Source organism: Mobula birostris, chromosome 7 (genome assembly GCF_030028105.1).
Source record: "Mobula birostris isolate sMobBir1 chromosome 7, sMobBir1.hap1, whole genome shotgun sequence".
In the NCBI taxonomy this organism is placed as follows: domain Eukaryota; kingdom Metazoa; phylum Chordata; class Chondrichthyes; order Myliobatiformes; family Myliobatidae; genus Mobula; species Mobula birostris.
This window is the reverse complement of record NC_092376.1, coordinates 157,870,663-157,893,508: the sequence shown is the minus strand read 5'-3', so window position 1 is coordinate 157,893,508 and position 22,846 is coordinate 157,870,663. Positions and strand designations below refer to the sequence as shown.

Here is a 22,846-nt window from a genome sequence, read left to right as displayed (position 1 = left end):
ACACCATAAAATGGGAATAAAATTAATGCAAAATGATTTCCTTCTGAAGTGTCTCATTTACTTCTAGACTTGGGAGGTGAAGGTAAGGTGTGTGTATGTCTCCTAGCAGAGAAAACATGCCCCAAGTACCATAATCCTAATGAATTCTGTGGCAGAAAGGTGTAGGCTACACTTCCACACATAAATTACCTATTGTTCATTGAACTTAGACCATTTCTTATTTGTCCAACTGCAATATTTCTGTTTGTCAATAGAAGTGTACATTATGTGTCATCTGAAAGGGTACATTACGAGTAGGGAAAATTAGCAAAAATACAACTGATAATATGAAGAATAAACACCATAATATCCAGTATTTGTTGACTTGCTTGAAGTCTCCTGGCTGGTTAGTGATTTTCTCACTGTAACCCAGCAACCTAGAACTGTGGCAGAGGTTACTAGCACTTATTGTCTTTGTCAGATACCACTTTATTTCACTTGCAGTGGCTGGCATGTATCCATTTACTTTTGCCTTCTACTTTCCCCGCTGAGTTGGGAATTATCAATACTTGTAAAGGACCTTCCCATCAAGCTCCTAGTGGTTCCTTGTATGCTTTTTTTAATGAGGACCCACTCAACGGGAATCAGGGTGTGTCCTCCTTCTGTTGGGTCTCCCCAGGCAGCAGGATCCTGTTGAGAAACAGATTGTACAGCTTGGGTTAATTTCACACAATAGTTAACTAAAGTGTCTGCCATAACGTGTATATCAACCTCTCCAAAATTGAGAACTCCCAGTAGGAGTTGCCTGTTACCACCTCAAATGGACTTAATTTAGTTTTCTTGTTTGGGGTCTCTGATGGTACACAAGTCCATAGGAAGAGCCACAGGCCATGGTACACCTTCCTCATGATACTTAGTCATTGCTTGATGGTTCCATTCATTTGTCTGACTTGTTCTGATGTCTTTGGGTGATGTGGACAATGAAAAGACCATTTAACCTTCTTCAGTTGACATAATTCAGTCAACATTTAATAAGGACCCCCACCATTCAGGACATGCCATCTTCTCACTGGTACCATCAGGAGTGAGGTACAGAAGCCTGAAGGTGCCTACTCAGTGATTCAGCAACAGCTTCTACACCTCTGCCATCTGGACATTGAATCCATGAACACTACCTCACTTTTTTATTATTTCTGTTTTTGCGCTATTTTAATCTAATATACACATGTGCTTACTGTAATTGATTTACTTTTTTTTGTTCCATATTATCATGTATTACATTGAACTGTTATGTGGCACGTGGCCAAATGGTTAGGGCGATGGTCTAGTGATCTGAAGGTTGCTAGTTCGAGCCTCAGCTAAGGCAGCGTGTTGTGTCCTTGAGCAAGGCACTTAACCACACATTGCTCTGTGACGACACTGGTGCCAAGCTGTATGGGTCCTAATGCCCTTCCCTTGGACAACATCGGTGGCGTGGAGAGGGGATACTTGCGGCATGGGCAACTGCCGGTCTTCCGTACAACCTTGCCCAGGCCTGCACCCTGGAAACCTTCCAAGGCGCAAATCCATGGTCTCATGAGACTGATGGACGCCTATATAAAAACATTGAACTGTTGCAGCTAAGTTAACAAATTTCACGACACATGCTGGTGATAATAAACTTGATTCTGATTCTGATTCCTGACGAACACTTCCAGTGAAATGTGTTCCTCGGTTAGAGTCAATGTGACATGACAATCCCCATCAAGGAATATAGTCCTTGATCAGAGTTTTTAATGTGGTGTGTGGCAGAGGCTTTCCTTGCTGGAACAGCTTCCATCCATCTTGAAAAATTGTCCACTATTACCATTACTTCTGAGTATCCTTAACGTTTTGGTAAAGAATTGTAGTCCACTTGTAAGTGTAAAACAGACCAGGTCGGGAAGGAACACTTAATTGTGGTAGCTTCTCCGCTGCTCCAGAGTTAGTTTTCTGGCATGTTACGCATCTTTCAAACGTTTGTCGAGCTTGTGCCCTAAAGTTTTGATACCACCACTATTGAGAGAATCTGTCGATCATCTTTTGAATTCCAATGTGTTCTAGGGAGTGCATCTGCTGTACTAGATAAGGAAGCACCATAGATAGAGCTACTAGTCTATGACTAGTGCCGTACCTCCTTCCTCCATCATTGACTAACTTTCCATCATTCTCCATCCGGAACCACTTTCCTGTCTGGAGCACTGAATTTGCATATCTTTGATATCTTGTATATTTGTCTGTGATACAGAGCTCAACCTTGTTTCCATGATTCCAGTTGTCAGGTTCACTGGATATGTTCTTCGTACTTCTTTTGCTGCCTTTTCTGTAATTTCATCTGCAAATGCATTTCTACTGTTTTCCATTGTTGAGTTATTGAGCAATAGCTTGTCGATACATTTATTTTAGATTATGAAGACACGTAGTCCTCTTTTATTGTCATTTAGTAATGCATGCATTAAGAAATGATACAATATTTCCTCCGGTGTGATATCACAAAACACAGGACAGGCCAAGACTGAAAAAACTGACAAAACCACATAATTATAACATATAGTTAGAACAGTGCAACAATACCATAACTTGATGAAGAAGTCCATGAGCACAGTAAAAGTTCAAAGTCTCTCAAATGTCCCGCATCTCACGCAGACGGGAGGAGGAAGAAAAACTCTCTCTGCCATGCCGACCACAGTCTGACTCTGAGTCATCCAAAAACTTCGAGCTCTGATCAGCTCTCCGACACCGAGTACTGAGCGCCATCTCTGTCTGAACGATTCGTCCTCAATCTTGATCGCCAACAGCAGACAAAGCCGGGGATTTTGAGGCCTACCCTCCGAAAGATTCCCAGCCACGCAGTAATGATAGCAGCGAACGAACGTTTCAGAAATTTCTCCAGATGTTCCTCTGTGCTTTCACGTCCATTCTCCATCAAATCAGAATTGTCCACGGCCTCTATTTAACAGATACGATATCATTTTTCACCGGAGGGCTGCGCACGCGCACGCGCGCTGCTCTCTCTCCTCCTGCCAGTTTAACAATGGTTTTACTATATCTTCAGTCCTGTGTGTCTTCACACAGTTGGTCATTATTGGAAACACAAAATAATCTGCAGATGCTGTTGTCAAAGGAACACTCACAATGTGCTGGAGGAACTCAGTAGGTCAGTCAGCATCAGTTGAAAAGATTAGTCGACGTTTCGGGCCGAAACCCTTCATCAGGACTGAAGGAAGAACTTTGGAGAGGGTTTGAAGAATGCTGGTAGTTGAAAAAAAACAGTAATTTTTAAGACAAAGGGGTGGAGGAGGGGAAGCAGGGAGGTGATTGGCAGGAGAACAATACGCAGTAGTAGAAGGAGGCGGAACTATGAAGGAGGTGATGTGAAATAGGGATAGAGGAAGGGAGGGGGAGGGAATTACTGGAAGTTGGAGAATTCTATGTTCATACCAAGGAGCTGGAGACTACCTAGACGGTATATGAGGCGTCGCTCAGGTTGGAGGAGCAACACCTCATATACTGTCTAGGTAGTCTCCAGCCCCTTGGTATGAACATAGAATTCTCCAACTTCCGGTAATTCCCTCCCCCTCCCTTCCTCTATCCCTATTTCTCATCACCTCCCTCATAGTTCCGCCTCCTTCTACTATTGTTCTCCTGCCAATCACCTCCCTGCTTCCCCTCCCCCACCCCTTTGTCTTAAAAATTACTGTTTTTTTTCAACTACCAGCATCAAACCCTCCCCAAAGTTCTTCCTTCAGTCCTGACGTAGGGTTTCGGCCCGAAACGTCGACTAATCTTTTCACCTGATGCTGACTGACCTACTGAGTTCCTCCAGCGCATTGTGAGTGTTCCTTGGTCAATATTGGAGCTGCGAATTTTCCGCCGCCTCCATCTTTGAGCCTACTTCTTTAGCAAGGACTCTCCAGCCCACACTGATGACCCCTTCTCCCAACTTCAACCCTTCTTCTCTGCCTGGACACCCTGCTCTGGTCTTCTGTTGGCTCTGGATCTTTTCATTACTAACTACTGACAAGACATCAACAGTCTCAACTTTACCACTCCTCTCTCCAATTCTAACCTCCCTCATTCTGAACACACTGCTCTCCATTCTCTCTGCACTAATCCTAACCTCGCCATTAAACCCGCAGGTAAAGCTGGAGGGTGCTGTAGTAGTCTGGCAGACTGACCTCTACCTTGCTGAAGCCAGGGGACAGCTGTCAGTCACCTCCTCTTACTCCTCAAACAGGAACCCACTAAGGAGCACCAAGCCATTGTCACTCTGGGGATCTCCCAGCCACTGCCGCCAACCTCATAATTGCCTTACTCCACATCTCCCGTTTCTACCTCCTACCCCAGATCCACAAACCTGCCTGTTCAGGTAGACCTATCGTTCCTACTTGTTCCTGCCCCATTGAATTTGTAGGTGCATAACTCGACTGTGTTTTATCCCCTGGTTCAGTCCCTTCTTACCTAAATCCATGACACTTCACATGCCCTGGATCTTTTCAATGAGTTTAAGTTCACTGGCCCTGATCACTTCATTTTCACCATGGACGTCCAGTCCCTACACACCTCTATCTCCCATCAGAATGGCCTTAATGCTCTCCGCTTCTTTCTAGATAACAGACGTAATCTGCTCCCCTCCACCACCACTCTTCTCCATCTGACTCTCAATAATTATTGCTTTGGTTCGTCCCACCACCTCCAAACCAAAGATGTAGCCATGGGCACTCGCATGTGTCCCAGCTATGTCTGCCTTTTAGCCGGCTACATGGAACAGTCTATGTTCCAAGCCTACACCAGTATCACTCTCCAACTTTTCCAATGCTGCACCGATGACTGGTGTGGAAGAAATAAACAGGCAGACTATTATTTAGATGGGGATAGAATTCAAAATGCAGAGATGCAAAGGGACTTGCGAGTCCTTGTGCAGGATATCCTGAAGGTTAACCTCCAGGTAGAGTCGGTGGTGAAGAAGGCGAATGCAATGTTGGCATTCATTTCTAGGGGTATAGGGTGTAAGAGCAGGGATGTGATGTTGAGGCGCTATAAGGCACTCGTGAGACCACACTTGGAGTATTGTTTGCGGTTTTGTGCTCCTTATTTTAAAAAGGATATATGGATATTGGAGAGGATTCAATGAAGATTCACGAGAATGATTCCGGAAATGAATGGGTTACTGTATGAGAAACATCTGGCAGCTCTTAGGCTGTATCCCCTGGAGTTCAGGAGAATGAGGGGAGATCTCATAGAAACATTCCAAATGCTAAAAAGCCTGAACAGATTAGATATTGCAAAGTTGTTTCCCATGGTAGGGGATTCTAGGACAAGGGGGCACGACTTTCAGGATTGTAGTATGTCCATTTAGAACAGAGATGCGGAGAAATTACATCAGTCAGAGGGTGGTAAATCTGTGCAATTTGTTGCTACAAACAGTTGTGGAGGCCAAGTCATTGGGTGTATTTAAGGCAGAGATAGATAGGTTCTTGATTAACCAGGGCATCAATGGGTATGGGGAGTGGGGATGACTGGAAGAATTGGATCAGCCCATAATTGAATGGCGGAGCAGACTCAATGGGCCAATTGGCCTACCTCTGCCCCTACATCTTATGGTCTTAAGGACTGCATTGGTGCTGCTTCCTGCACCCATGCTGAGCTCGTCGACTTCATCAACTTTGCCTCTAACTCCCACCCTGCCCTCAAATTTACCTGGTCCATTTCTGACACTTCTCTACCCTTTCTCGATCTCCCTGTCTCTATCTCTGGAGACAGTTTATCTACTGATATCTTTTATAAGCCCACTGATTCTCACAGCTACTTGGACTATACCTCTTCCCACCCTGTCACTTGTAAAAATGCCACCCCCTTCTCTCAGTTCCTCCATCTCTGCTGCATCTACTGTTAGGATGAGGCTTTTTATTCCAGAATTAATGAGATGTCCTCTCTCTTCAAAGAAAGGGGCTTTCCTTTTTCCACCATCAATGCTGCCATCACCCGTATCTCTTCCATTTTGCCCACGTGTGCCCTCACCCAATTCCCCTGCCACCCCACCAGGGATAGGATTCCTCTTGTCCTCACCTACCACACCATTAGCCTCCATGTCCAGCACATAATTCTCCGTAACTTCTGCCATCTCCAATAGGATCCCACATCAAACACAGCTTTCCCTCTCCCACACATTTTGCTTTCTGCAGGGATTGCTCCCTACATGACTTCCTTGTCCATGCGTCCCTCCGCACTGATCTCCCCCCGGCGCTTGTCCTTGCAAGCTGAACAAGTGCCATACTTGCCCCTACATATCCTTCCTCAATATCATTAAGAGCCCCAAACAGTCCTTCCAGGTGAGGTGACAGTTCACCTGTGAGTCCGTTGGGATTATCTACTGTATCCGGTGCTCCCGGTGTGGCCCCTGTATATTGGTGAGATCCGACCTAGACTGGGAGAACACTTTACTGAGCACCTATTCTCCGTCCACCAGAAAAGGCGGGATCTCCTGGTGGCCATCCATTTCATAAGAACATAAGAAATAGGAGCAGGAGTAGGCCACCCAGCCTATCGAGCCTGTCCCACAATTCAATAAAATCATGGCTGAGCTGTCCGTAAACTCAGCCTGCCTTTTCCCCATAACCCTTAATTCCCTTACTATGTAAAAACCTATCTAACTGTTTCTTAAATATATTTAGTGAGGAAGCCTCAAATGCTTCCCTTGGGCAGAGAATTCCACAGATTTGCCACTCTCTGGGAAAAACAGTTTCTCCTCATCTCTATCCTAAATCTTCTCCCCTGAATCTTGAGGTTAATGTCCCCTAGTTCTAATCTCACCTACTTCCCATTCCCATTCTGACATGTCAGTCCACGCCCTCCTCTACTGCTGTGATGAGGCCACACTAGGGTTGGAGGAGCAACACCTTATATTCTACCTGGGTAGCCTGCAACCTGATGGCATGAACATCGATTGCTTGAACTTCCTGTAATTGGCCCCCCACTCCTTCACCATTCCCCATTCCCATTTCCCTCTCTCACTTTATCTCATTATCTGCCCATCTCCTCCCTCTGGTGCTCCTCCCCCTTCTCTTTAATTCCATGGTCTTCCCCCTTCTACAGCCCTTTATCTCTTTCACCTATCAGCTTCCCAGCTCTTTACTTTACCCCTGCCCCTCTCCTGGTTTCACCTATCATTCACCACCATGTACTTCTTTCTTCTCTCTCCCCCATCTTCTTGCTCCAACTTCACATCTTTTTTATAGTCTTAATGAAGGGTCTCGGTCCAAAACATTAACTGTTTATTCTTTCCTTAATGGTGCTTGGCCTGCTGAGTTCCTCCAGCATTGTGTGTGTATGTGTATGTGTATGTATGTGTGTCTATCAATCAACACACATCAAAGTTGCTGGTGAATGCAGCAGGCCAGGCAGCATCTCTAGGAAGAGGTACAGTCGACGTTTCGGGCCGAGACCCTTCGTCAGGACTAACTGAAGGAAGAGCTAGTAAGAGATTTGGGAGGGGGAGGGGGAGGGGGAGATCCAAAATGATAGGAAAAGACAGGAGGGGGAGGGATGGAGCCAAGAGCTGGACAGATGATTGGCAAAAGGGATATGAGAGGATCATATGAAAGGCCCAGGGAGAAGGAAAAGGGGGAGGGGGGGAAAACCCAGAGGATGGGCAAGGGGTATAGTCAGAGGGACAGAGGGAGAAAGAGGAGACAGAGAGAAAGAATGTGTGTATATAAATAAATAACGGATGGGGTACGAGGGGGAGGTGGGGCATTAGCGGAAGTTAGAGAAGTCAGTGTTCATGCCATCAGGTTGGAAGCTACCCAGACGGAATATAAGGTGTTGTTCCTCCAACCTGAGTGTGGCTTCATCTTTACAGTAGAGGAGGCCGTGGATAGACATGTCAGAATGGGAATGGGATGTGGAATTAAAATGTGTGGCCACTGGGAGATGCTGCTTTCTCTGGCGGACAGAGTGTAGGTGTTCAGCAAAACGATCTCCCAGTGTGCGTCGGGTCTCACCAATATATAGAAGGCCACATCGGAAGCACCGGACGCAGTATATCACCCCACCCGACTCACAGGTGAAGTGTCGCCTCACCTGGAAGGACTGTCTGGGGCCCTGAATGGTGGTAAGGGAGGAAGTGTAAGGGCATGTGTAGCACTTGTTCCGCTTACAAGGATAAGTGCCAGGAGGGAGATCCGTGGGGAGGGATGAGGAGGATGAATGGACAAGGGAGTCCCGTAGGGAGCAATCCCTGCAGAAAGCAGAGAGAATGGGGGAGGGAAAGGTGTGCTTAGTGCTGGAATCCCGTTGGATTCCTCGTGTGTCTATCAATCTTGTTTTGTCACTGTCATCCTCACTTGAGTCACTAGGGGCCGCTGTAGAGTCCGTGTCATGTCCATCTGTAATTCCTCGCTATTCCCAGAGTTTGTCTGATGTAGGCTGTAATTCTCCCGAGTTCAGATGGTGGCGCTGTGTAGGGAGATTGTTTCATGTAAACGTTAATTCCTCAAGTGGAGTTTCAGGAGTAGGTGCTTCCCTGGATGGACACCAGCAGGACTGTCACTAGCAACACCATTGGAAAGGTCACTAGCCCAGCCACCCATCTGAAGTCACGACTGCGCTTTCTTACATTGTTTCAGTTTGTTTCTAAGCCCTGATCAATGCACTTCAATTGAATTAAAAACACAAGAGATTCTGCAGATGCTGGAAATCCAGAGCAACCTCCAGCATTCCTCCATCATTTGACTGAATTACCATGCTGTTCTTTTGTTCAGTCAGTTAATGCAAAATTTGCTCTTTAGACTTTTTCCTGTCTCTATAGGCCAAGCAGTATCCGTAGGAAGAGGTGCAGTCGACGTTTCAGGCCGAGACCCTTCGTCAGGACTAACTGGAGTTATGCCGTTAACACATTCAAACTATCACATATTCACTCAAACCAACCACATGGTCTTATCTCTAAATCAGTAGCAGCCATTTTCTCAAACTTAATAAGCTTAACATTGGTAATTTTTGTCTGGACTTTTTCCATTAATTTTATTAAACTGAGATGTGTGATTCCGGTTAAAGTTCTCAGTTAGTTTTCTGACTTTGGCCATTTTTAAAATTTTGATCTTGCTTCGTATGTTCTTTTTATTACTTTCACCTCAATATTTTAATAGTTCGCAGATGAAATTTTAACAGGTTATCTTGAAATATGAATTTAATTTGTTTTCCCCATGCTTCGCTAGCTTGTAAGTATTTAAGTTTTCTCATGCATTCTACTGGCTTGCATTGATTCTTACATTTTTTATCTGTGCTCCACAGCTTGTAAGAATTTAATTTTACGCATTTAGCCTGCGCTGTTCCAGTCTTGCATGTAGCTCTAAAAGGTTGTGTTTATTTTAACAGATCCGACTTGTAAAATAGCAACACAGCAATCCTCAATCCTGATTCCCATCCAGTGATACAGAAGCCACAACTAGTTTTTCTCTCAGACAATAGAGGAACATAAAGAGAGAGTTCTTATCCCTTTTGTTGTGCACTAAAATTCCCTCTTTTGTCTTAGAGTATAACAAATTTAAAACTTTAGTGTATCCTGCTGACTATGCCAATTGTTATAATCTGGTGTTTAACTCCAAGATACTTTCAGAAGTCAAGAATGTGGAATAAAACTTGTTGTTTCAGGATCATTTTGTTAAGAGTTGATAGAACAAAGAGAATAGGAACAGAGGGTTTTTGAAGAGAGGATCTAAAATGGTGTCTGGCATAAAATAGCCACTTTTATACCCAAGATTTAAGAAAATTCGATGGATAAAGACGGCCAATTAGAAAATATTTCTTTAATAGCATAGTAAAAAATTAACCAATGAGGAAAAACACTTATCCACTTAATGCAATACAAAGCTTCTTGGATTATGCTTTGCAGAGCCACAAGAGGCATGTTGAACTGTTATGTATAGAAAGGCTACTTAAGATACAAGCAGACAATTGATTGTTCAACTGGAAAGAAAATGACAATTAAAATTAAACAGTCTGTCCCAACATAAATCATTTTACAACTCCTCCCTTGGAGGATCAGACACCCTGAGCCAATAGGCTGGTCCTGGACTTATTTCCTGGCATAATTTACATATTACTATTTAACTATTTATGGTTTTATTACTATTTAATTATTTATGGTGCAACTGTAACAAAAACCAATTTCCCCCGGGATCAATAAAGTATGACTATGACTATTCATTACATTGCTCACAAATGTGATCACTGTACTAATTGTTTACAACTTGTCAATAACAGTAAGCATTCCACTTGTGTCTTCTTGAAAAGGAGACACTCCTTAAGTCAACCTGACATTCCAGCTAACAGTGTAATTTATTTACTGAACCATTGCAGCCAAATTCTTTTAGTAACTGATTTATAGATTCCAGTCATCATCCATCATTTTTTTCTTCTTGTTCTTTTTCATTTCCTCTCTCTGTTCTCTCTTCTTCTATTCCCCTCTCTGGACTCTTATCTCTTCTCCTCAGCCCCCTATTACCTCCCCTGGTGCCCTTCCTCCTTCTCTTTCTCCTATGCTCCCCTCTCCCATCTGATTCCTTCTTCTCCAGACCTTTACCTTTCCCACCCACCTAGCTTCCTATCACCTTCTAGCCTAGGAGGTCAACAAGTATATCCAACTCGTATAGCTTTCAATGGCTTCCTTTTTGAATATCATCATCTGAATATGGAAAGTTTTATCTTAGCCTTGATTTAGAGTCATAGAGCTCTCCAGCACAGAAACAGGACTTTCAGCCAATGCAGCTCGTGATGAATTGTTACTTGGCTCAGTGCCACACAAGAGATTTATACATAAGATATGGATGCATGGAGTCGGAGGAAGTGTATTGGCATGGATAGTGGATTGGTTAACCAATAGAAGGCAGAGGGTTGGTATAAATGGGTGTTTCTCTGGTTGGTAGTCAGTGGTGAGTGGGGTGCCGCAGGGGTCGGTGCTGGGCCCGCAGCTGTTTACCATTTACATTGATGATTTGCAAGCGGGGACTGAGTGTAGCGTAGCAAAATTTGCTGATGACACTAAACTGAGTGGAAAAGCAAATTGTGCAGAGGATGTGGAGAGTCTGCAGAGGGATATCGATAGGTTTAGTGAGTGGGTCAAGGTCTGGCAGTTGGAATACAACATTGGTAAATGCGAGATCATCCACTTTTGAAGGAATAATAGAAAAGCAGATTATTATTTAAATGGTGAAAGATTGCAGCATGCTGTTGTGCAGAGGGACTTGGGAGTGCTTGTTCATGAATCGCAAAAAGTTGGCTTGCAGGTACAGCAGGCTATTAAGAAGGCAAACGGAATGTTGGCCTTTCTTGCTAGAGGGATTAAATTCAAGAACAGGGAGGTCATGCTGCAAATATGCAGGGTACTGGTGAGGCCACACCTGGAGTACTGTGTGCAGTTCTGGTCTCCATACTTGAGGAAGGATATACTGGCTTTGGAGGCAGTGCAGAGGAGGTTCACCAGGTTGATTCCAGAGATGAAGGGGTTAACCTATGAGGAGAGATTGAGTCACCTGGGACTATACTCTCTGGAGATCAGAAGAATGAGAAGGGATCTTATAGAAACATACAAAGTTTTGAAAGGGATAGATAAGATAGAAGTAGGAAAGTTGTTTCCATTGGTAGGTGAGATTAGAACTAGGAGACATGGCCTCAAGATTCAGGAGACAAGATTTAGGATGGAGATGAGGAGAAACTGTTTTTCCCAGAGAGTGGTGAATCTGTGGAATTCTCTGCCCAGGGAAGCAGTTGAGGCTTCTTCATTAAATATATTTAAGATACATTTAGGTAGATTTTTACACAGTAGGGGAATTAAGGGTTATGGGGAACAAGCAGATAGATGGAGCTGAGTTTACGGACAGATCAGCCATGATCTTACTGAATGGCGGGGCAGGCTCGATGGGCCGGATGGCCTACTCCTGCTCCTATTTCTTATGTTTCTATGTCCCGTCAACCAACATCTGAACCATAGCCGTCCACAGCCCTCCCATCTGTGGACTTTCTCTTAGATGTTGAAATCAAACCCACATCCATCACTTTCCCTGACAGCTCATTCCACACTCTCACCATCCTCTGAGTGAAGTTCCCCCTCACGTTCCCCTTAAGTATTTCACTTTTTACTCTTGGCCTATGCCCCCTAATTCCAGTCTCACCCAACCTCATTGGGGGGAAAAAGCCTGCTTGCAAGCCTGGTAGCATTGTGGGTGGCACGACCCTATTACAACTTGAGGCGTCAGAGGCTGGAGTTCAATTCCAACGTTATCTGTAAGGAATCTCTCTGCCTTTTCCCATATGTGTGTTTTCTCCAGGTGCTCCAGTTTCCGCCCACATTCCAAAGTGTACAAGTTAGTAGGTTAATAGGTCATTGTAAACTCTTCTGTGATGGCTGGGCGGCACAGGGCCAGAAGGGCCTATTCCGTGCTGTGTCTCAATCATAAATAAGGTGAAACTTAGGGTCGTATATGGCTGTGTATAAGTACTTAAGCAATAAATTAACTTTGAACTCTGATATGAGTAGGGCCAGGGAGATGGCGTCTGCTGTAGACCTGTTTTGGTAGTAGGTGAGGTGCAGTGGGTTGGGGTTGTCTAGGAAGCAGGCCACGATCAGCATTTCAAAATGCTTCATGATGGAGGATGTCGGAGCCCCAGGGTGGGAGTCATTAAGACATGTTATCTTGTTTTTCTTGGGTATCGGGAAAATAGCAACTTTTCTTAAAACCTGAGATTGAAGCAGGGAGATGTTAAAAATGTCTGCAAATACCTTCTGGAAATAACTTCTCTGTTAATTGCTCAGCTTGCTCAGTTTTCCACACTGACCTTTGACCTCCTCTGTACTAAGGATCCCACAAACAGCAATGACTTATTTCCCATGGGTCAAAGTGCCATTGCCATTGCTGGTGACTGTCCAGCAAATGGTAGTGGTTGTGTAATACACAGGTTAGTTTTTAACATTCATTGAAAGGGAACTTTTATCAATGTCTGATTAGTCATTAGCTCTAAATGTACAACAGAGATCCCGGATGTCCAAATTCAAGGTAGATGTTTGCTGTTGTTACAAAGCCAGTTGGAAAAAGAATTGTGAGGAGGCAGTGTTTCTGCAGAGGAGGTGGAGCAAGGCAAGAGGCGACATGGAGCAATGTGTGGACAAATGTGAGGCTACACTCTTGGAAAAGAGAATGCATTTTAAATGGTAAGAAGCCACGAAGGCTTGGTACACAGGTTGTGAGGCACAGGAAGTAAACATTCCGGTACAGCAAGTAATTAGGAAGGTAAATAGTGTACAAAAAGGATGGAGCACAAAAGAAAGGTTTTATTGAGATTGAACAGGCTGCAGGGAAACCTGATTTGGAATATTTTGTGCAGTTTACTTTTGAGAAAAATTATTTAGGTAGGGTGTATGTCTTTGGAATTCCCTAACCTAAAATACAGAGGGTGCTGAGAAAAAGAAGTGTATTTAAGGCAAAAAGTGACAAATATTTGACACCAAGTGGGCGGCCTGGTAGCATAGCAATTAGCACAGTGCTATCACAGCGCCACCTGTCGGTAAGAAGTTAGTAGTACTTTCTCCCCATGACTGCGGAGGTTGCCTCCAGATGCTCTGGTTTCCTCCCACACTGTGAAGGTGTGCGAGTTTGTAGGCTGAGTGGTATAATTGGGCAGCATGAGCTTGTTGGGCTGTAAGGGTCTGTTACCGTGTCGTGTCTCTAATTAAACTAAACGTATCAGAGATTGAGGATTAGGTCAGGACGAAGGGTCTTGGCCAGAAACGTCGACTGTACCTCTTCCTGTAGATGCTGCCTGGCCTGCTGCGTTCACCAGCAACTTTGATGTGTGTTGCTTGAAATTCCAGCATCTGTAGATTTCCTGGTGTCTCCCTTGGACCATTTGATTTCTAAAGCTACACATAAAGGAAACCAATGCCAGAAATATTAGCATCTCATCATGTTAAATTTCTCAGTACAGCGTATGTATAAATGATTCCCAGCTCCTGACGTAAGTATCAGATTGACCATTATATCAGGTGTGAGTGTAATCCTATTTCATGACCTAACTTAGCCTGGCCTTTATTCCGTTACTGTACTTCATTTATTTGACAGGTGCATGATACGAGCCTACAAATTATATTTAAAAATCTCTCTCTCTCTCTCTCTCTCTCTCTCTTTGTTCAGATTGATAGACCTATTCAAAGGTTCTGTTTTTATCCTTTCCTCCATATCTTAGTCAACTAATAGCACCAGTAGCAGACAGATTAATCAGTCATTAGTTTCATTTACTGTATTTAGAGTTTTGCTTTATGTAACATTAATTGGTGCATTTGCATACATGATAGCATTGAAGTATTTTGGATTTTCTATCATTATGACAAAGTGCACAATTCCTTTCTTTGTGTTAACTGTAATAAATCTGCTTTCAGAAACGTGAGACAAGAATATGGATCTTTGATGCCTTACCTGATGAAGATGAAGATCCGACCATGGAACGACAGCTGAGGCATGGACGGGTTGAATCAGACAGGAGCTGCCAATGCAGCAAGGCACGCAGGTTACATGAAGCAATTCAGTCATCATTATGGCAAAGGAGACTCTGGGTACAGCTCGTTCTCAACGTCTTTCAGTGCTCCAGAAAATGTGTCTCTTGTACACTGCGGCGACACAACCAGGCAAACAGGGACGGTCTCCCAGGGCCCTGATCCAGACAACCTACAATGGACTGGCACAAAACCAATGCCTGTAGTCTGTAATGCTGCTGTTATGGGCAATGAAGAGAAATCTGTCCTATCCACAGAGAACAATAACAACAATGGTCATGACAGAAAGTGTAGTAGTTCAAGACCTCCTCTCCCACCACCTCGTGATGATAGTTTCCTTGCCATTCAACAGCACAATAATTTTGCCTATTACCATACCCGTCATGGACTGAGCCCACAAGATATGCTTCAGAGATCAGTTGACACCACGACACCAAGGATGGCTCTTGAAAATAATCATCAAGAGACATCATGCCTGCTCTTGGAGAGACAGCTCTCTAATTTTGAACAAGCCTATTCCCAGACTCCCTTTTTCAACCCTTCATTTAAGGATACTGGTTTTGTACCAGAGAAAGATAGTCAAACAGTTGAAGGTGCAGGAAATTTTACTGCCAAAAGGGTTGAGAAGGCAACTCTGAGCAATGTAACTAACTCATCTTCTGGCATCACATTCGACTGTGAGGAATCACAGAAACTAACCCACTGCCTCTCACTGGCACACAAACAGAAACCCGTACTTGTTAGTCCTCGCCATCCTGAGCTACCATCTCAAGTAACTGGTGTGAACGCACGCAGCCAAGAAACAGCACCATATTTGCACTTCACCACCACAGACACGGAAACATTTACAGGGGACTCAAGGCCTGCCAAGGTGTTTCCAGGCTCTTCCCATGCATCGAGTCCTGAGGACACAAAAGGACAAAACCATGAGGTAGATTATAAATTCCACATGGTTCAAGGATACAAAAGTAGACAAAGATCCTTGAATGTGGCAAGTACCAGACAATTATCACATCAGGTACCTGGTCTGAATAACGGTGGCTGTAATGGCCAGAGCTTCTGTGGATTTGCCGAATATTCTCACATCCCAAAATCACACCTTGCCATGACAGATTCTGTTCAGGTAAGAGGGCAGTATAGTCAGAGGCAAATGAGAAACAGTACTGGCAGTGTAGGACATCGATTAGAAGCGGTCAATCGCGCGGAGCCGGGGAACGATTCAAGCAGCCACAGTACAATCACTGCTGAAAACACCGCAATGTTGCATCGCCTTGCCTCCAAAACCACAAATGCTGGGAGAGGTACACTAATGAGTGCAAATCAAAAATCTCAGCTCTCCGAAGGCCAAAACGTCCCACCAGGACAGTATGGAGGGAACCAGGATCTCTGCAGGACACTTGAGAACAAAATTACTCAGCTCCGAAAATGCAAGAGTTCCTCTCAGCTTATTGACCCCGTTGACCTCAACCAATTGAATGAAGAATCTCCGGACACCTCCAGCTCATTGATCAATTCTTCTAAAACTACTTATAGAAACCAAGTAAAGCATGCACAGTCGAAGGTTCTGAAGGAGACTTCCTTTAAACGTAGAGACCTCCAGCTTAGCTGGCCAAACCGAGCGAAACAAAAGCCCACCGGCAGGCCAGGCATTACACATTTCCAAACAAACTCATTGACTGATGCTCCTGGTGACCCAACATCTCCACCATCTCAAAGGTTGCATGAGAACCTGAGAGTCAAACCTCTGGATCCTCAGCACCAGGTCACCCGAATAGGGGGTAGAAAAAGGCTGTCATTACAGGTGAAGAAAATGTATTCTTCAGAACCTGAAAAAATAAATCAGTTAGGCGTAGAGTGTAATCCAAGGAAGTGGGAACGGGCAAAATCTCTTGGGTTCTCTGATGTGCAGGGCAACAATGGCATTGTGACTTCAAGGAGACAACTGTTTGAATCAGGAAAAGCTACACAGGTGAATGTAAAGCAGATTCAGCACGAAGCATTGGCCAACTACTTTGGCCACAGGAGAAGTCTTAAACCCAGTGCTACAAAATTAATGAGTGATCAGTGGCAGTTTTCAAAGCCTGTCCAGCACAAGAGGCTTTTGGAGAGCAACTGCTATCAATATTCCAGTTGCAACTCCATCCAAGGATCAAATATGTCCCAACATAATTCAGCCAAGAGACATTGGGATAATTCCTCTGAAATCTTGTCTGTCTGCAGTACTAGATCTCACGATCATCTCTTAAGCCAGTCAGCTGAGCTTCAACGCTTTCCAAAATGGACAACTAACTGCAATGTATCTGAAAAACTTGCCTCCACTGACAATCTGCTGGACCAGCTAGACTTTGTTCATTTTGGTAGATGTGCACGGTCAAAGTCATTCTCATTGCCTCAGCAGGTATGTACCTAAAATAGAATTGTTAACGGCAGTTGGGCATACCCATTTGTCTATGAAAGGCTACTGTGGCTATTAGATGTGATTGCTACACTAGAGCAGATGGTTTCCAAAGAATTACTGGGCGTTTGTGATTAGAATAGGAATGAGAAACGGAAGCACAAAAATGGATTATGAGAACTGTAGGAACTTGCAGGATAATAAAACAAATGCAAAAAGAATCCTACATAATATGTAAAGGATTTTTTAAAAAAAATTCAGCAATTTCCATGTGTGTTAAAGGACTCTTAAACTTTGAGAACCTTCTGTAACTAAAAAAAAGGAATTGCTAGATTCTAAAGTTTTGGCTCTCAAGTTCCAAGTTAACCTGGTAAAGAGGATGAAGTTCGCTCTCTTGCAGAGAAAATTTTGCTTTGTCTTTTATTTTTCAACCACAATATGGTCTGTATTCAATATGAATTAGTAATGCATGTTGTATTGGTGCTTATGCTCGTCTTTCTATCTTGATTCTATATATTTCTCTCCCGTATTCCTTGAATTACCTTTAGCAAATCAAATTACCTGTTCTATATTGTAACTACTCCAAATATATGTTTTTTAACCTTATTTGCCTTTTCAGTTGATTTGTAGCTACCTTGCATATTTGACCACATGCTTTGGATTCTTTTGCAAATAGAAGCATTCTCTCCACATCTGTCGTCTCCAAAGTATATCTCTATCAGATCTTCTGTTTCCTAAAGAAGTAAAGCAAATTATTCAACCTTCTTGATAGTTGCTGCATATCCTTTCCTAGCGTCAGAGAGTAATACAGCACTGGTCCATGCTCCCTCTGCGTCCTCCCTGCTAGTCCCAGTTGCCTGCATTTGGCACATAACCCTCTAAGCCCCTGTCCTCTATGTACCTATCTGCATGCCTCTTAAGTGTTCAATTGTACCTGTCTTGACCATTTGCTCTGGCAGCTCATTCCAAATACTCACAACTGTCTGTGTAAAATAGGTTACATCTCAGGTGTCTTTTAAATTGCTCCCTTATCTTGCAAGTGCCCTCTACTTTTGAACTCCCCAGCCCTGGGGAAATGACGATGGCTGTCCACCTTATCCATGCCCCTCATGATTTTATAACATTTGATGAGGCTATTTCTCAGTTTCTTATACTTTCTACTTCAATGTTTCCTTGTCCTTGATGAAATATAAGCAACGGAGTGGTGAAGCGAGAAAAGCAGCAGAAACCTTGGTTCAGTCATGATTGCCAGTGCGTTCACATTCTTTTTCTGTAGAACAACACACGCAAAATATTGAAGGAACTCAGCAAGTCAGCCAGCATCCATGGAGAGAAATAAACAGTCGACGTTTCAGGCCAAGACATTTCTTCAGTTCCTTCAGTATTTTGTGTGTATTGCTCAAGATTTGTAAGATCTGTAAGATCTCTTATGTTTAAGCTGAATGATAGTGCCTGGGAGGAATTTGCGGGAGCATGATGAGAACAGGTTCCAGGGAAAACTAGAATGGATCGCTCTGTGAGCTGACATGAATCGATGGGCCACATGGCCTCTTCCGTAATTCAGAAATGCATGGTTCTTACATCATGGCCTGATCCTGATTCTATATGTATTTAATGAACATCTTTTAAAATTTATTGAGAGCTTGAGATGATTTTAGAAGGATTTTTCTGTTGCAGAATGAGCTAGATCCTAAATTGGATATGGAATCGTTAAGGCAAATTGGTAACAGCAACAGCCCTTCCAGGTGAGCAAAAAAAACACCGTACCTTAAAGTTTCAGTGTCCAGAACTTAAAGGTTCAACATTGTTGTCAAAACGAAGGAGATTGAACTCTGCCTCTTGCCTTAGCAAAGCCATCATGATCTGACCTCTGCTTCCATCCTGAATAATGTTGTCACATGGGAAGCAACCCCTCTGAGGATGGAAATAAAATGCTGCTATTGCAATAGGGAAGGGGTAGCCAGAAGATTAGGGATGCAAAAATAAATTGCATGTCTTTTCCCTCAGAGGATTTCCACAGGGCCTTTATTCCTGTTGTGGGTTATTGCAAGTTCTGAGACTGATATGTGTATTTTACCTCCACTGTCCCAATGCAAATGACAAGAACTACTACAGACATGTCGTGAAATAGACCACTGTCTATTTTCAGAGTTTGCCTGCAGAAGGCAGTAAGCAGATAAACTGCTAAGATCATCTCCAGCACACACAAAAAAAGTGTTGGAGGAACTCAGCAAGTCAGGCAGCATCTATGAATACAAACAGACAATGTTTCAGGCTGAGACCCTGAAAGTTCGACTATTTATTCCCCTCCTTAGATGGTGCCTGATATGCCAAGTCCCTCCAGCATTTTGTGTGTGTGTGTGTGTGTGTGTGTGTGTGTGTGTGTGTGTGTGTGTGTGTGTGTGTGTGTGTGTGTGTGTGTGTGTGTGTGTGTTGCTGGAGATGTCCAGCATCTGGAGAATCTCTTATGTTTACTATCGTTTCCAAATTGCTTTCCACCCCAGCCATTCAAGCCATCCTGTTCAGTTCCTGGGAAGGGAAAGATGTTGAAGGAACATACATTACGCTCCTTGTTTTGATGTGGTTTTACAACATTGCCTAGTGCCGATGAGTTTGTTAATTAGATTATTGAAGATGTAAAATGTGGGAAATAGGCAGGTGATCAGGCAGTTATTACGGAGAGAAGAGCAGCGTTAGCATTTCAAATCAGTAATTTCCCATCCTACCCTTCCCATCCATCTTTCTCCCCCTCATGACTCATTGACCCATTGTAACTTTTTAAATGGAAGCGACATTTCCATGTGTTTGGAACGGGACTGAAATTCAAGCAATATATCAGGTATTTATTTACCACAGACCATTTGAATAAGCAGCCATAATTATAATTGTAAAATAACCATGCAGTGAAAAAATCCCTACTGAATAAACAAGAAAAATTATAACTCATTAACGTGATGACTGAAGCAGCAGAGATCCAGCGATGATCTCTCTTGTGATTTAGTGATTTATTCTGTGTTAGCGCCGCTGCCATAACTTGGCTCGTTATAAAAGAAGGAATTGCGTGCAGTTCCAGGTTCTGTCTGAAGTGAGGGAGCCTGCCATCTTGATGCACCACTAGACCTCATTTTTGGTGAGAATTTATTTTTTTTATATTGAAGAGCTCCATTTCAAATTCAGCTTCGAACTATTTTTTCTTATAACTCCATCACTTGAAAAGCATTTGAGAATTTCTAGATGGAAATTTTTTTTTGAGGCTGCATAGGTGTAATCCAGTAGACCAGCCTCTGGGGTTCACTGCAGGTTGAATTCTGTGCCTTGTTCTGGGTGCTGTGATGGGGGGTAAACCTGGGGCAGTGGAGGGAATAGCCAAAGGTTTGTAATTTATTCCAGCTATTTTTGAGAATATTAACCAAAGTGCTTCAACTGTAGGTTTATAAGGAAGATGTGCATAGGTAATTCTACTCTGTTTTATTTGAGTCTTCTCAATATTGTGATTTGCGTCTTCCTCAACCTGTACTTGGATATCAATTTGAAATGTATTTTGTTGCCAGGCCCAGCACTGCCAGAATCAAGTCTGCAACTGAACTGAATGCTACTCAGAGACATAGTGAAAGCAAACTTGTGAACGTGGCGCTCACCGAAAGCAGATTTGAAAGACAGAGAGGAAAGTCATTGGATGAGCCGGAGTTAACCAGCGACAAACCTGCCACACGACTGAGCAGGAGTACGGACCAGCTCTGCTGCTCGGACGCTGATAGTGAATCAACTAAAGAGGACCGTGCAGTGTTGGAGTTGAAAAGAGCACCTCTACCTCTGCCAAAGTTACCTACTATCAAACAAAACTGGATTAAATTGAGAAGGCACCTCATTAGTTCTCAAACCAGCCAGGATGAAACTACAGTTGTGTATGAGAGAAGTTCTGTCATGGCCAAGCCTCGTTCATTATCATGTAGTGTAGAATCCCTTCATCCTATATCTCCAGCTCCACACTCGCCACTCAGAAGGTCACGAGCATGGACTGATTCTCTTTCCTCCCAATCTGGCCAGGAGGATGACGTGTATTTTGAGGATCCCTCAGTGAAATCGGTAAACAGTGGCTCAGATCTTTTCTTAGCCTCTGAAAACACTTGTATTCAATCCAACCCGTTGCAACAGCATTCAAACACTGTGTTTGAATCTTCACGAGAAATAGCAGCAAATACGGAAACTGAAGTAACTGAACTGACAAGGTAAAGCATCACTTTTTTACTCAAAGTAAATCATTATTATTCTTGCAGACAGATTTTTGTAATTTTAAAAAATGTTCTAATATATAATCAGCACATTAGCAGCAATAGCCATTTGCAAAATTCAAAACATCTTGTAACATGGTTAGAGCATTTAATCTTATTGTTAGAATGACCAGTTTTATTAAGCTAAAATATTTAGGAAAGACTGACCAGAAGGAGATGGTCAAGTTTCAAACCACATATTTTCACAAAGCATAAGGATCTCCTGTATGGATTGTATAGAATGATTAGTTTTCGTTGTCACATGTATATCGGATTACAAAAGATACAGTGAAATGAAATTTTGTGTCGGTGACCAACGCATTCTGAGGATGTGCTGAGGGCAGGTTGTAAGTGTCGCCATGGTTCTAGAGCCAATATAGCATGCCCACAACTTAGTAACCCTGATTTGTATATCTTTGGAATTTGGGAGGAAACCGGAGCACCTGGAAGAAATTTGCGCAGACACAGAGAGAACGCACAAAATCCTTACAGACAGCAATTGAATTAAGTCCCAATCAGTGATTGTTGGTACTATAGGTTGTGGCACTAACCAATATGCTACTATACCATATGGGGTGGATATGCCCAAAATAATATGCCCGAGCACTCAAACATGCAGCAAAGCATCAATAAAGACACAGATTTACAGTACCCCAAAGACTATTCGTTCACCCAGTATTCGACATACCACAGTCTCTCCCTCTCTCCCTAATGAGGGAAAAAGAGGTGTCCCCATTTCACAGCGAGAGGGGATACATAACAAACAGCTGGCTGATTAACAATGTTAAAAGTCCATTGAGTTGCTTTTTCCAAGCTCTGTGCCCAAAGAACTCGGGTCTCTGGGCACACAGCCAGCAGCCAGCTCGCTGCTTTCGATCTTCTGTCTCTCACGACACAACAATTCCCTGCAGAGGCACCGACCACGAGTCTGCCCACTTCCAGAGCCACAAAATCCTGGAACTCTGAAGGTGAGCTAATCTTCTACCCATGTCGTTGGTATCTTGAATAATAGCCATTCGTGAGACCCCAAAAGTGGGTCCCACTGCATGTAACTCCAGGTCAGGGTCTTCAAAGGAACCCTGAAAGGGAAAAATAGAGATATTAAAGCTAGAAATAGAGCTGTTTCTGAAGATGCAAGCAAAGGAATCACTGTTAGGTGCCATTAACTCCTTAGCTCCACCCACCAAATTTGATAAACAGCGATCAAAGAAAGCTCAAGGGATCATAACAAGTTCAGGTGCAGTGAATAAGAAAGCAAAGGAAAAAAAAGTAGGAATGAAAAATGCAATAGTAAGAGAATTGAGGGAATCTCAAATGTGTTTTATACATATCAGATGGTAAGTGAAGTGAAAGTGAAGGGCACAAAAAAAGATCTACTTATTTACTGAGATACAGTGCAGAGTATGCTCTTCAAGCCACACCACCCAGCAATCCCCCAACTAAATCCCAGCCTAAAAGTGGTCAATTTACAATGACCAACTGGGACATCTTTGAACTGTGGGAGGAAACCAGAGCACCTGGAGGAAACCCATGCAGTCACGGGGAGAATGTACAGGCAGTGACAGGAATTGAACCCAGGTTAACAGTACTGTAAAGCATTGTGCTAACCACTAGGCTACCATGATTCCTCCAAACTAA

The 22,846-nt window shown here is 43.4% G+C and overlaps 1 protein-coding gene across 2 annotated transcripts in view; it reads left to right on the top strand.

Moving 5' to 3' along the window:
• Positions 1-22,846, top strand: part of LOC140200528 (protein Shroom1-like) — a 76,736-nt gene that overhangs the window by 20,220 nt on the left and 33,670 nt on the right. Inside the window, exons 1-4 of one of the 2 annotated variants that reach the window (XM_072263997.1) lie at positions 13,160-13,204; positions 14,429-16,940; positions 18,615-18,682; positions 20,489-21,166. In XM_072263997.1, the coding sequence (XP_072120098.1) occupies positions 14,508-16,940; positions 18,615-18,682; positions 20,489-21,166 (3,179 nt within the window). In that variant the 5' untranslated portion in view covers positions 13,160-13,204; positions 14,429-14,507. Of the gene's footprint in view, positions 1-13,159; positions 13,205-14,428; positions 16,941-18,614; positions 18,683-20,488; positions 21,167-22,846 lie in introns of those variants that run through there. The other variant, XM_072263998.1, reaches the window with a different exon arrangement.